Source organism: Psammomys obesus, unplaced genomic scaffold (genome assembly GCF_907164565.1).
Source record: "Psammomys obesus unplaced genomic scaffold, mPsaObe1.curated_primary_1811, whole genome shotgun sequence".
NCBI lineage: Eukaryota > Metazoa > Chordata > Mammalia > Rodentia > Muridae > Psammomys > Psammomys obesus.
In genome coordinates this window covers 1,678,069-1,692,246 of record NW_026596353.1, presented here as the reverse complement: position 1 = coordinate 1,692,246, position 14,178 = coordinate 1,678,069, and the positions used below count along the sequence as shown (strand labels likewise).

At 51.9% G+C, this 14,178-nt stretch overlaps 1 protein-coding gene across 1 annotated transcript in view; it reads right to left on the bottom strand.

Moving 5' to 3' along the window:
• Window positions 1–14,178, bottom strand: part of Myo9b (myosin IXB) — an 88,314-nt gene continuing 74,136 nt past the window's right edge. Inside the window, exons 24-40 of the mRNA XM_055597310.1 lie at window positions 13,233–13,354; window positions 9,069–9,196; window positions 8,728–8,903; window positions 6,980–7,078; window positions 6,692–6,865; window positions 6,306–6,344; window positions 6,003–6,114; window positions 5,591–5,664; window positions 5,005–5,197; window positions 4,793–4,921; window positions 4,497–4,602; window positions 4,233–4,364; window positions 2,628–2,751; window positions 2,156–2,203; window positions 1,738–1,881; window positions 1,375–1,498; window positions 1–1,270 (exon numbers count right to left, since the gene is read on the bottom strand). Of these exons, the coding sequence (XP_055453285.1) occupies window positions 855–1,270; window positions 1,375–1,498; window positions 1,738–1,881; window positions 2,156–2,203; window positions 2,628–2,751; window positions 4,233–4,364; window positions 4,497–4,602; window positions 4,793–4,921; window positions 5,005–5,197; window positions 5,591–5,664; window positions 6,003–6,114; window positions 6,306–6,344; window positions 6,692–6,865; window positions 6,980–7,078; window positions 8,728–8,903; window positions 9,069–9,196; window positions 13,233–13,354 (2,340 nt within the window). The 3' untranslated portion in view covers window positions 1–854. The remainder of the gene's footprint in view (window positions 1,271–1,374; window positions 1,499–1,737; window positions 1,882–2,155; window positions 2,204–2,627; window positions 2,752–4,232; window positions 4,365–4,496; window positions 4,603–4,792; window positions 4,922–5,004; window positions 5,198–5,590; window positions 5,665–6,002; window positions 6,115–6,305; window positions 6,345–6,691; window positions 6,866–6,979; window positions 7,079–8,727; window positions 8,904–9,068; window positions 9,197–13,232; window positions 13,355–14,178) is intronic.

The following is a 14,178-nucleotide window of genomic DNA, read 5'->3' as shown; positions in this document are numbered from 1 at the left end:
AACACTTCTAAAGCACTTTTATTTCACACCTTCCACAGGGCTTCCTTGGTTTCAGGCTGGTGGTCAGGTGTCCAGGGTTAGAGGGCCTGAGAAGAGAACTGGGCTCTAGAGGGCCCAAAGTGTCCCCAGGGCTGCAGAGGAACTTCAGGACATGCACTGACTGCCCCTCAACATCCCCTCAACAGCCAGGAGTCCCTGGCTCCTCGCATCCCACAGGGCAGATGGCACCAAGGGCAGTGCCCTGCACCTGGACCAAGACACAGAGGGCAGAGCTGTGGGCTACATTCAGGCTTCTCTGGAATGCAGGTTGACAGGGCTTCCCACTCCTGTCCTATCTTCAACCAATAGCTGTGACCCTGTGGAAAGCTCCAACAATTGCTGCAAGGTTCTCTGGCCAGCCAGCCACTGCTGGAAGGCATTCAGGAGGGCAAAAGATGCCCCAGGAGTCCTCTGTCCTCTGGTGTGGAGTGCAGCAGCCAGATGTGGTCCACATGTCTATATCACAGGTGTGGCGTGGCATGCCCACGTCCAGGTTACAGAGGTGGACAGAGTTAATATAAAAGCCAGACGTACACATATAAAAAGTTTGGTCCTCCATTAAGGCTGTTATGACATAAAAGGTATGTAAACAGAGAAAGAGTTACTAAAAATATAAAGGGCCACTGCTGTGCAGATGGGGGCTCTGGTGGCTCCTGGCCATCAGACCCTGGTCTCCACGACACACAGAGCCAGTGTCCATCTCAGCCCTCTGGGAGCCTTTCATTCTGGATCCTTCTCAGAGAGTCAAGGCCAGCTCCACAGCCAGGGCACCCAGATCTGGGGTTCTAGGACATACAGACTGCCCATCGTGGTCCTCAGCCATTGGCCTGGCCAGAGGTGGGGGCCAGGCAGTAGGTAGGGGGGTCCGAGTACCTGCGTTTGGCCCCAGGAAGTCTGACATCGTGGTCCAGGGGTTCCAGGGTGCTCTGCAAGGGCAGGCCAGCCTCGGGGGTGACGTATACAGAATGTACCTGGTCCTGTCGGCGGGCGGGTGGTTCTCTGCGCCTCACTGGAACAGCGGCCTCCTGAAGAGTAGGTGCCCAGCTCGTCACATGAGAGGGCAGGCCTGGCGGGAGCTTGATGTTGGCCATGGGCATGACAGGGGTCCTCCGGGGTGTCTTCATTCTGACCATGATGAAGGATGTCGGCCTTCGTCGTGGAGGGGTGGCAGCCACGGGGAGGGGGTTCGGGGTGGGCGCACTGGGGCAAGGGAGAGCAGGTGCGGGAGGCCCTTGGAGAGACAGACTCGGGGTTACTGCAGCGGGGGTGTGGGTGGACTCCCACCCTGGGCCTGCCACTGCGGGGAAGGTCGTCAGATGTCACCTTCACACTGACCTTCCATGGAGCCCTGAGCGACCCTCTCCTCCAGCAGGCTCTCAGTGCTGGCTGAAGTCTCTGAGTCCAGATTCTCCTCATCAGAGCCCCGTGGGTCCAGCTCAGGCAGCCGGTATGTGATGTTCTCCCTGAGGGTGGGTGCACCATATCCAAGACCATTCCCAGGGCAGACCTCCCCTGGGCCCCTCTTTCATGCCAAGCACGTGTGGTCGGTGATTGCCTTTGGCATCTGAGCCTCTAACTAACTCCACACCCAGCTTGGCCTCAGTGCAGTGCCAAGGCTGTTCCTGCCTGGAGGGCCTTCCAGGACTAAGAAGCAATAGAGAGAATGGGGAGAGCTAGAAAGAATGGGGAGCATGACACTTGCTTCTCTTCCTTGATGGACTGGATCCGCTCCATGAGAATCTCCTTTTCTCTGTCCTCATCGCCACCTGCTGCCTCCTCAGATAGGGCCTCCAGCTCCTCCAGGCTACTATCCTGTACCACTTGGGTCCCAGGGCTTTTGGTCTGAAAGACAAAAGAGGCAGGTCTGACCCAGAGCTGGAGGGTGGAGCTCTGGATGTGGGCGGAGCCCAGTGCTTAGGCCAAGGGAGAGGCCCACAGCTCTCGGTTAGCTGTGAAGTAGGCCACCCTACCCCTAGGTGCTCCATAGGAATCTAGTGGGGAATAGGGACGAGCCAGCATGCACTTCCAGGATGTTAGGACATGCTCTATGCTATGGCCAAGACTACCCAGCGTGCACCTGGAGACATGCAGCTGGGCCCACGCAACACGTACATACCCGGATCCCCTCATAGGGGGACGAAAACCCCAGTTTGATAGGCCATAGCTGGGGGAGAGATAACACAGGTGAACAGATGTGCTGAGCCTGCCACACAGGTACGAGCAGGACCAGACCAGACCAGGCAGCAGGCTGAAGACTCACTGGTGTCCATGGGAGCCCAGGACCTACCCCTCCCGCAGGACCAGCATGGGTGTTCCTGCAAACGGGATCTCCCCGGGCACTACATTTTTGGTGAGAAGGAAACCAGGCCAGGCTCCTGTCCTGAGCTGTCCCACCTGACCCCTGCAGAGGGACAACCTGTGTCTGGCTAGGTGGAGGCGGCCTTTTAAAGAAGGCTCCGCCCCACCTGCGCCTCCTCAGGCCCCTTACCACACTGCCCACTTCCAAGTTTGGAGTTAGAGAACCACCCCACTTGCCCACTAGACTTAAACCCGCTTGAGGCCCAACCTCAAGGCCAGCCAGCACTCACAGCATTTTGTTGCAACAGGGAGAGCCTGCGGAATGCAATGCTCTCAGCTGCCTCCAGCTGGTTGATCTCCTCCATCTTCGTTTTATACTTCCTCATCTGTTCTTTGATGAGCATCTCCACACACCTGTGTACAGATTGGTCCATTCCTGTCCCGTAGCTGGGGAAAGCAGGCCCAGAAAGCCAGCAGGGTCTGGGCCAGCACCCTGGGACACCACGTGACCCCAGGTGGCTCATGTTGCCTTCCTGAACCCAAGAGTCCTGTCACTTGTCACTGACAGCACCCAAGGTAGGAGGTAAAAGGACAGTGCAGGGTGGAGAACAGAAACCTAGTCAGCAGCAGGGTGGGACTACTTCAACTTCTAGAAAAGGACAGGGCACAGAAAGGCTAGGCAGTCTGCCCAGCTCAGTGCCCTGCCTAACAGCTCTACAATATAAGTTTTAACTCCCATAGACCCTACTTGATGGTTGGTACCAGAAGGACTCAGCTCAAACCTGTCCTGGAGAGGAGAAAGGCAAGCACAAGACAGGCCCCTATTACTACCAGAGTGCTGATGACACAGGACACTTGGCTTTGGGATCTTTTCTCACCTACCTTTGATGGCCAGAAGCATGGCTGGGGAACACAGAATGTTCTCCCTCAGACTTACCCTGAGAAGGCTGCCAAGGGTGATAGAACAAAAAAGGTCCTCTCGAGAGGGTCTCTAAATTTTTTGAGGGGTAGAGGTGGTGTGTGTGTGGAACCTAGGTCCTCATGCATGCCAAGCAAAAGTTCTCCCACAGAGCCCACACTCCAGCTGTTCAGAGTGCAAGGACTGCTCTGCGAGGGAGCGACAAAACAAAGCTGTTCATTCACCCAGAGGAGACAGCTGACTTCCTGGCAACTCCTCCCCACGCGGAGCTTAGGGTCTCTTCCCTTGAATGCTTCAAGGGACCCAGAACAAGGCCTCCATGAACAGGAAGACATGAGGCCGTGCTCTCCCTGGATACACCACCACCTGCACACTGCCAGCCTTGAGGTGGCTTGTGGACCCCAATTTCCCTCACTTTAAATCTACCTTTTATTAAATACTAGATTTTTCTTAAAATGCTGTGTACACGCTGAGCAGGCCCTAGAAGTCCTAAGCATGCCTGCTGGGACACGTGGAACCTGCCTCCAACACTAGCATCACAGAAAAAAAAAAAGGTGTGTGCATGTGGTGGGGAGTCGAGGGAAGGCTGCTGAAGAAAACTAAGAAGGTGCCACCAAAAAGATGGCTCAGGGGGCAGAGGCTCCAAATCTGTGTCCAAGTCATCAGGTGGCACTCCACACCAGCCTGCGCATGTGCACCGTGGTACGTGCCCTCCCTCGTAAAGCGTAAAACTTACGGACACTGACCCCTACGCTCCAAAAGAATTCTCAGGCAAGCCACGGTACCCATGAATCTCATCAGGGCTTATTCTTCAAGCAGCCACAGTTCTGAGTGAGTGCTCTTGTTTGATTTTGGACACAGAGTCTGGCTCTGTAGCTGACCAGCAACTACAGATTCTCCTGCCTCAGCTTCCCCACTGAGTTTGTCAGATATTACAGTCAGCTGGGTAGTTATGGGTCTGGGGCAGAGGACTTACGTGGTGATCTTTAGTACATCCTTCATGCTGGTCAGGGGGTCGGAGTTATCAGGGCAGCGCAGCAGACAGGGCGCAAAGATGATGGCTAGAGCTCCTGGAGACATGCGGTTCACATCCTCAAGCAGGGCAACCCTGCAGAGACAACAGTTAGGTGGCACCCGTCTCTGACTCCAGTGCCAGCTCATGTCTTGCTAATAGTGGCCAGGACATGCAACCAGGTCACAGGGCATAGCTCACTCAGCTCCTGGGGGGATGGGCACTTGCTTGACAAGGTGGAAGATGAGTCGCTCCAGAGAGGTGTGGTTGGCCTCGGGCAGGTGGTCCAGGACTGCATAGATGGCAGCCAGCTGCTCCTGCTTCTCTGGAAGCTCTGTGGAAGTCAGGGTTATCAGTCCTGGGCAGCACCAGCCATGTCCATTCCTCCTTTCCCATGCATTCAGGGTGCATGAAGGCCCTCCATGTGTTGTCTAGGTCCAGAAGGGAAACAAACCCAACCCAAACCATAGGTCCTAGCTGGAGTAGGACATGCTCTGGGCCTCATCCCTTCCTCCATGACTCACCGACAGCCCTGAGAAAGTCTCCATACTGGGCAAAAGTCATAAGCGGTTCAGGCAGCTCCCGAAGCCATTGCTTCAGGACCCCAGTGATGGCGTGGATGGGGAAGTCTTCCAGCTTAACTGCAGCGGGGTCTGCAGGACAGGGACATGTGTTCAGCATATGGGTACTGGCCAGTGGGGCCTGCCCAGCTAGGGCACCAGGTCGCAGTGCCCACCTGTCTGCAGTGCCTGCCGAAGCTCCCGAGTCCGGTTGGCGGCACCCGATTTTCGGTAGAGGCCCTCAGTATACAGCCCATGCAGCTCCACGTGCTCCAGCAGTTTCTCCAGCACGATGGGCACAGAGACCTTGTCGCTGGTCAGGCTGTCCACACACACCCCGAAGTGGCCTGGCTCAGCACCCGGCTCACTCTGCAGTGTGGGGTGGAGAGTCAGGTGCCATACCCGAGCTTCCTCCATCCCTCCTGCACATGCTGTCCTGGAGGGATGCTCGGGAGGGGCGACTTGCCCCATGCAGCACCCGTAGGCTGGATGGCCCTTCCTGGGGACAAGGCACCCTGGCCTCACAGTCCCCTGCAAGAAGTGGATTCTGATTCTTGTGCCACAAACATGGGAGCCAACACCTTCGTGCACAGTTGAGTGCCTCCCTCTTCCAGGCCCAGGACTCTTCAGCAGGGTTAGGACCCTGGCTGGAGCCTTAGTACTAGAAGTGGCCATCTGTCCTGCACTGGAACTAGTGGCCATAGCCCCTCCTGCCACTCCCCTGAAGTCCTGGCTGAAGGCTCCCGGTTCAGGCATGCTCACCTTCCTCCTTCCCGTGTAGGAACAGTAGCTCTGAATCTTGTGCACACACTTCTTGTGGCAGGTCATCTTGCACACTAATAGGGCCAGAGTGGAGGTCACTGAGGGTACACACAGAGGACCCCAGGTTCCTGGGAACACTCAGTCACTCCCTATCTAGGGACCCTAACTGCATTTTAAATCGCATGGGCTCTACCTGTGCCTTGACTCTCGTGAGAAGATGGGGGAGTGATGACTGGTGGTCAAAAGCTGTATGAGCTGTATGTAAGCAGGCCCTAGGACTGTCACATGATCTGTTTCTGTATAAGTGTGTACACATGCATACGTTTGAGATGAGCCTTCTGGGCACTGGGCAGGAGGACATAGAAGGTAGCAGGGGTAGGGTACCCATTGGCCAGGACAGGGCAAAGCTCACCACTGCACAGCAGAGCCTTGTCCATGAGCCAGATGTAGGACAGACACTGCTCACACGACTGCGGGATGTTCACTTGGTAGCTGGCGAACACATGTCCATTGTGCTCCTGGACCTGGGGTGGAGGGCTGGACTGAGGAGGTGCCTGCTCCCCACCCCGCCATCTCAGCAGGGCTGCACACGAGGCCATCCAGACATGGCTTGCACTCACATACACACAACTACTCACAGCTAGTCATAGCATGTGTGCGAGGGCGCAAGCACGCGCGCACACACACACAAACACAAACACACACGACTACTCACGGCACGCTCCTGCTTCCGCTTCTTCTTCTGGGCTTTGCTCTGTGGAGAGACAAAGATCAAGTTTGTGTGGGGATGACTGCTCAGCTTGAATGTCCCCTAGGAATATCCCTGTCCTCAAAAAGGAGGTGGAGAGCTAGGGAACACTGTGACCCTCCAAGCCTGGAGAAGTGTAAGGCAACGTAGCAGCTGTTAGGGGCTGTGGCTGACCAGGGAGATGGTGGTGCAATAGCCAGTGGGGCTGGGAAGATAAGCATGTGGCAGGGGGGTGGGCAAAGCCAGAGAGAGAGGTGTGACTAAATGGGACAGGCTGGGCCAGGAAGCCTTGGGGGAGGCACAGCTGTTGCCCAGGAGCACCTGGGGAGGGGCTGTAGGGTGCAGCTGCCTACCTTGGCTGGCTCAAAGTCCATCTTGGTATAGCTGCGGGTGAACTCATCCAGCAAGGACTGGAAGACATTGAGGACCAGGTTGGTGTCCTTCTCCCCACGTTCGGTGGCCAGATTGTTGACAACGATCTGGTAGTTTTCCATCAGGTCCTTGTAGCCTACATGGATCTTCCCGTTCTGTAGGAATACAACAAGGTGCCCTCAGGTCCCAGCAAGGGGGCTGTGGAGGAGCACTGGGCTGTAGGGTGGGGCTGGGGAGGCATTGGCAGCTAGGTTATAGTCACCACGCACAGGCACAGAATACATGGTCTTAATATTGCTCCTGAAACGCTCGGTGGCCTCAATGAACAAGCTCTCGATGGGTGTCTTCTGTGAACGAAGGTCATTCACCTGCATGGAGAGAGTGGTCAGGGCTGCTTGCACACAGTCAGTGCCAGCCACAAGATCCAAGGCAGCCAGACACCTTTAAATAGAGCACAGCAGACAGGTGGCCAGGGAGAGGCTGGGCCACAGGTTGTGAATGCCGGACTAACCTGGCGCAGGCTTCCTGCCAGCATGGCCAGCCAGCCTAAGGGTATCATGTGCATCTTCACTAAGGATGGTGATATGGCATGACTCTGGGGTTTTGCAATGCTTGGATGGAACCAAGAGCTCCAAGCAAAAGATGCAAGCACTGTACCACTCAGGAAAGCTCTAATTCTTCAATTGTTTTTCTTTTGTGTGTGTGTGTGGAGGGGTCTTTCGAGACAGGGTTTCTCTGTGTAGTCTTGGCTGTCCTAGAACTCGATCTGTAGACCAGGCTGGCTCGAACTCACACTTACACTCTGCCTCCAGAGTGCTGGGATTAAAGGCGTGCACCACCACTTCCCGGCTTTTTTGTTTTGTTTTGTTTTTTAGATTTATTTGTTTTGAGTGCTCTATTTGCATATACACCCGCATGCCAGGAAAGAGCAATGGATAGTACAGATGGCTGTGAGCCACTGGGTAGGTGCTGGGAATTGAATTCAGTACTTATGGCAGAGCAGCCAGTGTTCTTAACTGCTGAGTCATCTCCCCAGTGAGAAAGTTTTTTTTTTTTTTGGAATAGTTTGGCTTGGAACTTGCAGTCCTCCTGCCTCAGCCTCCCAGGGCCTGTGGCAACTGCAGCTGTGGATTTCACACAAGATCAGCAAGATGAATTGCACTGTGTAGCAAAGACCTGCGCACACTGTGCGCTCCCATCCTAAACTCCCATCAACACTCCATAGTCCTTTGCCTGAAGCTCTTAAAATAAAAACAGTCTCAGAGTGGAGCATGGCTTCCCCACACACCTAGGAACAAGACGAACACTAATGCTTAAAACACAAATACTGACTTAAAGTGAGGAAAATCCAGGATAGCCAGGACACAGAGAGACCCTATCTTGAAAAACCAACAAAACTAAACCAAACACACTTCAGGGGCAGGGATATGGCTCAGTGGTTGGCACACCCACTGCAACTCCAGAGGGTTGGATTCCCAGCACCCACACGGCGGTGTGAAGCCACCTGTGAACTTCAGCTACAGGTGATCTGCTGCCGTCTTCTAGCCTCTGTGGCCCTGCATGCATGTGGATCGCATACATACATACATAGAGGTAAAATGCCCTGACATACTATTTTTAATTTCAAGAGTTTATCCGTATGTGCACACAAATGCATGTTACAGCATGGAGGCCAGAGAACAACCGGTGGAAATTGGTTCTGTCTTCCAGGGTATGGTTCGGGACCATCAAACTCGGGTCATGAGGTTTGGCAGCAAGCACCTTTCACCCTGAGCCACCCTGACGGTCCTACTCTGCTTTTCTCTGTAAACCTGATCATGTGTCCCACTGAGTCTTGAGCTCAGCTCTGTCCTGAATACTGTGGAGAGGTCCTCCTCCTACGCTCAGGTCCTGGAATCTTTTGTATTGTTTAATGCCCTAGTGCTGGGGCAGACCCCAGACCCCAGGGACGAGCAGCCACTGCTCTGCAATGTCTCTAGCCTGGGTATGGCTGAGGACTGGCATCCGGGCAGCTCACCTTGTTGAGGAGAAACTCATCCAGAAACTTGAGCTCATTGGCATTGGTGATCTTGTGGAATACTGACTGCCGCCACTTCTCGGACACTGTGATCTGGCCAACCTTTCGGTTTCGGTTCTTCTTTCCTTTCAGGGGCTTCTCGCCTGCAGTGTGGCGGTGCTGCTGACTAGCAGGTGCTTCAGGGACATGGGACAGCCGGAAGCAAGGTCAGAAATGGGCTCCCAGATGCACACCCAGATCCACAGAGAGAATCCCATGCCCAAGGCTCAGAGTGTGCTGCTGGGACCTGACTGTTGTGGGAACTGCTAAGCAGATGACCCTGGAAGTTAAAAGGAACCAACCTTCTAGATTCTTCTTGGTGGGGGCTTCCTGTGTGGCCTGCCCTCCACTGGCCTCTGTATCCTCCATCCCCTCCAGGCTGGGCTTCTTATCCTTGGCTTTGTGCAAGAAGAGCCGCTTAAAGGCAGACCTGCAGGAAACATGGGTGTTTCTTTTTAATTTAAAATTTTTAATGATGGGGATTCGGATGTTTGTGGGTATCTGCCATGTGAGTGCAGCACCATGTGAGGCTCAAGGAGGGTGTGGGATTCCTCTGGATTACAGTGACTGAGTCACCTGATGTGGGTGCTGGGAATGGAACTGTGTCCTCTGTAAATAGGGCAAGTCTCTTAACTTGCTAAACCATCTCTCTAGTGCTTGGATTAAAGGTATGTGTTACCACACCCTGATGTTTTGCTTTCCAGACAGTCAAGGCAGTCCAGGTTGGCCTTGGTATCCAAGGCAGCTGGGATGTGTTTATGAATGGAACACCACACCTCAGCTCTGCACAAGGTTTAAGGCCTGAGAAGCAGAAGTTAGGAGATAGCCTCTGCTCAGGAAGCTGACTTAGAATCAAAATGGAGGCCAGGCACACTTGGAAATAGGCAGGAGGACCAATCATTCTCAGCTCCCAGGTTCAAAGCCAGCCTGGGCTGCATTGACATCTTGTGTAAAAGGCTCAAATTCATAGATATCCTCCTGCCTCTGTCTCTGTCTGGCTGGGATTAACACCATAAACCACCACACCCGATCTGAACTTCTCTTTCTTTCTTTTCTTTTATTATGTATATATACACCCACAGGACAGAAGAGGGCACCAGATTTCATTATAGATGGTTGTGAGTCACTGGGTGTGGTTGCTGGGATTTGAATTTATGACCTCTGGAAGAGCAGCCAGTGCTCTTAACCTTTGAGCCATCTCTCCAGCCCCTAATTTCTCTTTCTTAAAAATCATGAAAAGGTAGGGCAATGGTGGTTCACACCTCTAATCCCAGCACTCATGAGGCACAGGGATCTGAGTTTGAGGCCAGCCTGGTCTACAGAGTGAGTTCCAGGACAACCAGGGCTACACAGAAAGATCCTGTCTAAAAAAACAAAACCACAAACAGAAAATCCAAAACAAAGTGAAAACTGAACAGGGCTCATTATGGAGTACTGGACGGGAGTGTAACAGAAAGGCCTGAGCCGAGGAATATGCAAGCAGGGCTCAGCCTGCCCTTGGTGTCATATAAAGACAACAATGAGCTAGTGAGAAGGCACAGAGGGTAGCATTTGCCATGAAGGCTGATGACCTGTGTTCACTCTGGTGTTCAGTGTGATAGAAGCAAAAACCAACTGCAGCGAGTTGTCCTCTGACCTCCATGTACTGGCACAGTACATGTGACGAACACACACAAACATAAATGAAAATAATGTAAAACATTTTAAAAACAAAATAATAAAATGAGTTTCTGCCCCTCCCCCATGGCTTCATGGGCACAGCATCAGAAGAAAGCCTGAGAAATGATGACAAATTATGAACAGTGGTGGCTGGGTCCTGTAGGAGCTGCCCACCAAAAAGTTATCTTGAGCTGTTAGCTCAGACTCTGACTGGGTTCTTGTGTAGGAAGGTCTTTATATTTGTGACCATCTGAAGGAATACAGCATGAGATATAAATTAGCCAAGTCAACACAAATCCAAGTGTTCTTCCTAAACGAAACAGAAGGGGCTACGGGTGTGGCTCAGGGGTGGAGCCCCTGCCTAGAATCCCCCAGTGAGGGCTGGGCTGTGGCTCAGGGGTGGAGACCCTGGCTAGTATGTGCAGCCCAGGGCTCCCTCTTTGGCACTGTAAGCAACCAAAAGCTATTTCAGAGAAGCCACTGGGTTGGAAACCACATGAAGATGGAGTTACTTGTCTAAAAGGCAAGGATGCCTAAGTCCCCATTGCCAGGCCAGAAGCCTTCTGGTGACTCAGGAGAAGCAGAGCCTCTGATCTTGTTTTAGACTTCCTGTAAGATCAACTCCTTTTGGCTACAGCCCTGGGTTCTGACACTTAGGTGGGGAGTCTGGCAGCAGGGGCCATTCTGTTCCTCTGCCATAGCCGATGCCTGTTGTGTTTTTCTGTTACTTGCTGTGCTTTTGGTGAAGTGCTCTGGTCCCAGAGACCACTCTTTTCTGTGAAAGAACCATTCTAGAGCAGTGTAGCAAGGCCATCTGGGCACAAGGCCTTAAGGAACTTTTCAAGCTCTGAGGACCCAGGACAGGTTCCCAAAGGTAGGGAGAGAGGTGGGAGGTACCTTAAGCTTTTGTGTTTTGCTTTTTGAGACAGACTCAATATAACCCAGAACAGCTTCAAACTTCAAACAATAGCCATTCTCCTGCCTCAGCCTCATGTCTATGATCAAAGAAGTGTCTAATCAAACCTAGCCAGGATCTGGTTTTGTCTTCATTTGGAAAAAAGTGGAGGGCTGGGAATGGTGCATACCTTTAATCTCAGCACTCAGGGAGCAAAGGAAAATGGACCTCACAGTTTAAGGCCAGTCTGGTCTACACAGTGAGTTCCAGGACAGCCAGGGCCACATAAACCCTGTCTCGATAAATGAGTAAACAAACAAACAAATGGTGGTGACTGGGGCAATGGTTCGAACCCTTGCTCTGCAGCATGAGGACTGCAGTTGGGGCCATCGGCGCCACGTAAAAGCCAAGCTCAGGAGCACACACGCAACCTCATTGCTGCAGGAAGATGGGATGGGTGAATTTACTGGCCGATGATGAACCAATGACTTCCAGGTTCTGTGAGAGACCCTACCTTAAAAGATTAAGATAGAGTGTGTGTGGTTTGAATGAGAATGGTCCCCACAGGTTCATATACGGTCACCAGGGCGTGGAACTGTTTGGGAAAAATTAGGAGATGGGACCTTGTCAGAGGAAGCATTTCACTGGGATAGCCCAGGCCAGTTACAGAGAAATCCTGTCTGGGAAAACAAAAACCAAACAAAAGAATAATAAAGCCCAGCCCAGGATGTCTGTGGATTGGGATATGGCTCTCAGCTACTGCTCCAGCATCCTGCTTACTGCCATGATGATCATGGACTAACCCTTAGAAGCAAGCCCCCCATTAAAAGCTTGCTTTGGGGCTGGAATGGCTCAGAGGTTAAGAGCACTGGGTGCTCTTTCAAAGGTCCTGAGTTCAATTCCCAGCAACCACAGGATGGCTCACAACCATCTATAATGAGATCTGGTGCCCTCTTCTGGTGTGCAAGTGTACACGCAGGCAGAACACTTGTGTATATATAATAAATAACTTTTTTTTTTTTTAAGAGTTGCTATGGTCCTGGTGTCTCTTCACAGGGAGTACTAGAGAAAGGCCTGACACCAGCCTCTGACACCATCTATGTATTGTAACCTGATTAAATGCTATAGCCCCTCTGTTGGGACTTTAGTTTTCAGCATAACTGTGGCTCCTCTGTTAACACCTGCTATAGCCTTTAGTGTATCAGAAGCCATTTTGCCTCCAAGTGCCCATTTTGATTATGCCTTTATGGTTTTATTTCTCAAACTTTGTACACTTTGTTATCTGCACACTAATGAAGTCTCCCAAGGGCAGAACCAATCAAATTAAAGGTCAGTTAGAAACACTTTGTCTAGCTAGTCAAAATGATGTAATGTTGCTTCCTACACTTGGATACTTGGTTGCATTTTTGTTACCTGGTTGTTACCTAGTTGTGGTTTGTTTCCTACACCTGGTTATAGTTTAGTTACCTGGTTATGGTGTTTTTTTGTTTGTTTGCTTTTTGTATAAAACCTGCCTTAGGAGTAGACCAATGTCATAGTCTGGCTCCAGAGTCCAGATTATGGCCATGGCTGGTCAGTCTTTGTTCAGCTTTCAATAAACTTCCACCCATGCAAGTCTGATGTCCAAGTGGTGAGCATACAGCTATTCCTGAACCCACAACACTGTGGAATCAGGCAGATGAGCTGGCCTGCCTGTGGCTTCCTAAGGCGGCATCACCACCATGTGGCCATGCTGATGCGATGCTCAAGGTGGTCCTGAGCTGTGCTAAAAGGGAAGGGTCAGTGGGTGGGTATTCAGCAAAGCTCTCAGGAACTGTGCCTCAAACAACTGCTGAACCCAAATGGGCCTCATCATTGAAACCAGTTTAGGGTGCTGTGGCCAGGCCCCAGCCTCTCCAGCACAGTCACTTACTTAGAGTCACCCTGGGAGCCTGGAGACAGGCCTGTATCGGGACCAGCGGACACATCTCCTGACTTCTTTTTGTGGATGGTTGACTTCTTTGTGCTCAGATCCCCATCGATTTCAGCTGAAGTCTGCAAGGGACGGGTGCAAGGCGAGGGCTGGGTGAGAGTCATAGCTGGGGCTCACATCTGGCTCAAACCTCCCCATCCCCACCCACCAATTCCACTATGAGTTTTCTATCTTTAGAGATTCAATTTTCTTTTTTAGTTTTCCGTGACAGGATCTCTCTGTGTAGCCCTGACTATCCTAAAACTCACTCTGTAGACCAGGCTGGCCTCTAACTCAAAGATCTGCCTGTCTTTGTCTCCCAAGTGCTGGGATTGTTAAGTGTGTACCACCATCGCCTTCCAAAGATTTTATTTTATTTTTTTAATTAAGTGTGTGTGAAGGAATGCGCATGTATGTGGGTGCTCATGGAGGTCAAAGGTAGATTCCCCCAGAGATTGTGAGCCACCTGACTACACAGGGGCTGCGAGCACAACTTGAGCTATCTACAGGAGCAGCAAATATTAACCACTGAGCCATCCCACCAGCCCTCATTTCACCTTTAAAGAAAGGTGGTCAGGCTATGGGACATGACGAGGGGACATGCCATAGTCCAGGCTTGCTTGCACGTGAGACCCTCCTGCCCTACCTTCCAAGTGTCAAGATAACAGGTGTACACTGTCAAGCTCAGCATGTGCATGCATGTCTGTATGTGGGTATGTGGTATGTATATGAGTGTGTTTATGTATATGTGTATGTGTGTGTACATGTGTATGTATATGTGTGTATGAATTTGCATGTATGTGTATATGTGTGCTTATGTGGGAGGAATGTGTAAATGTGTATGTATTGTGTGTATGTATATATGTGTTTGTACATGTGTGTGTATGTGTGTATGTATGGGTGGGTG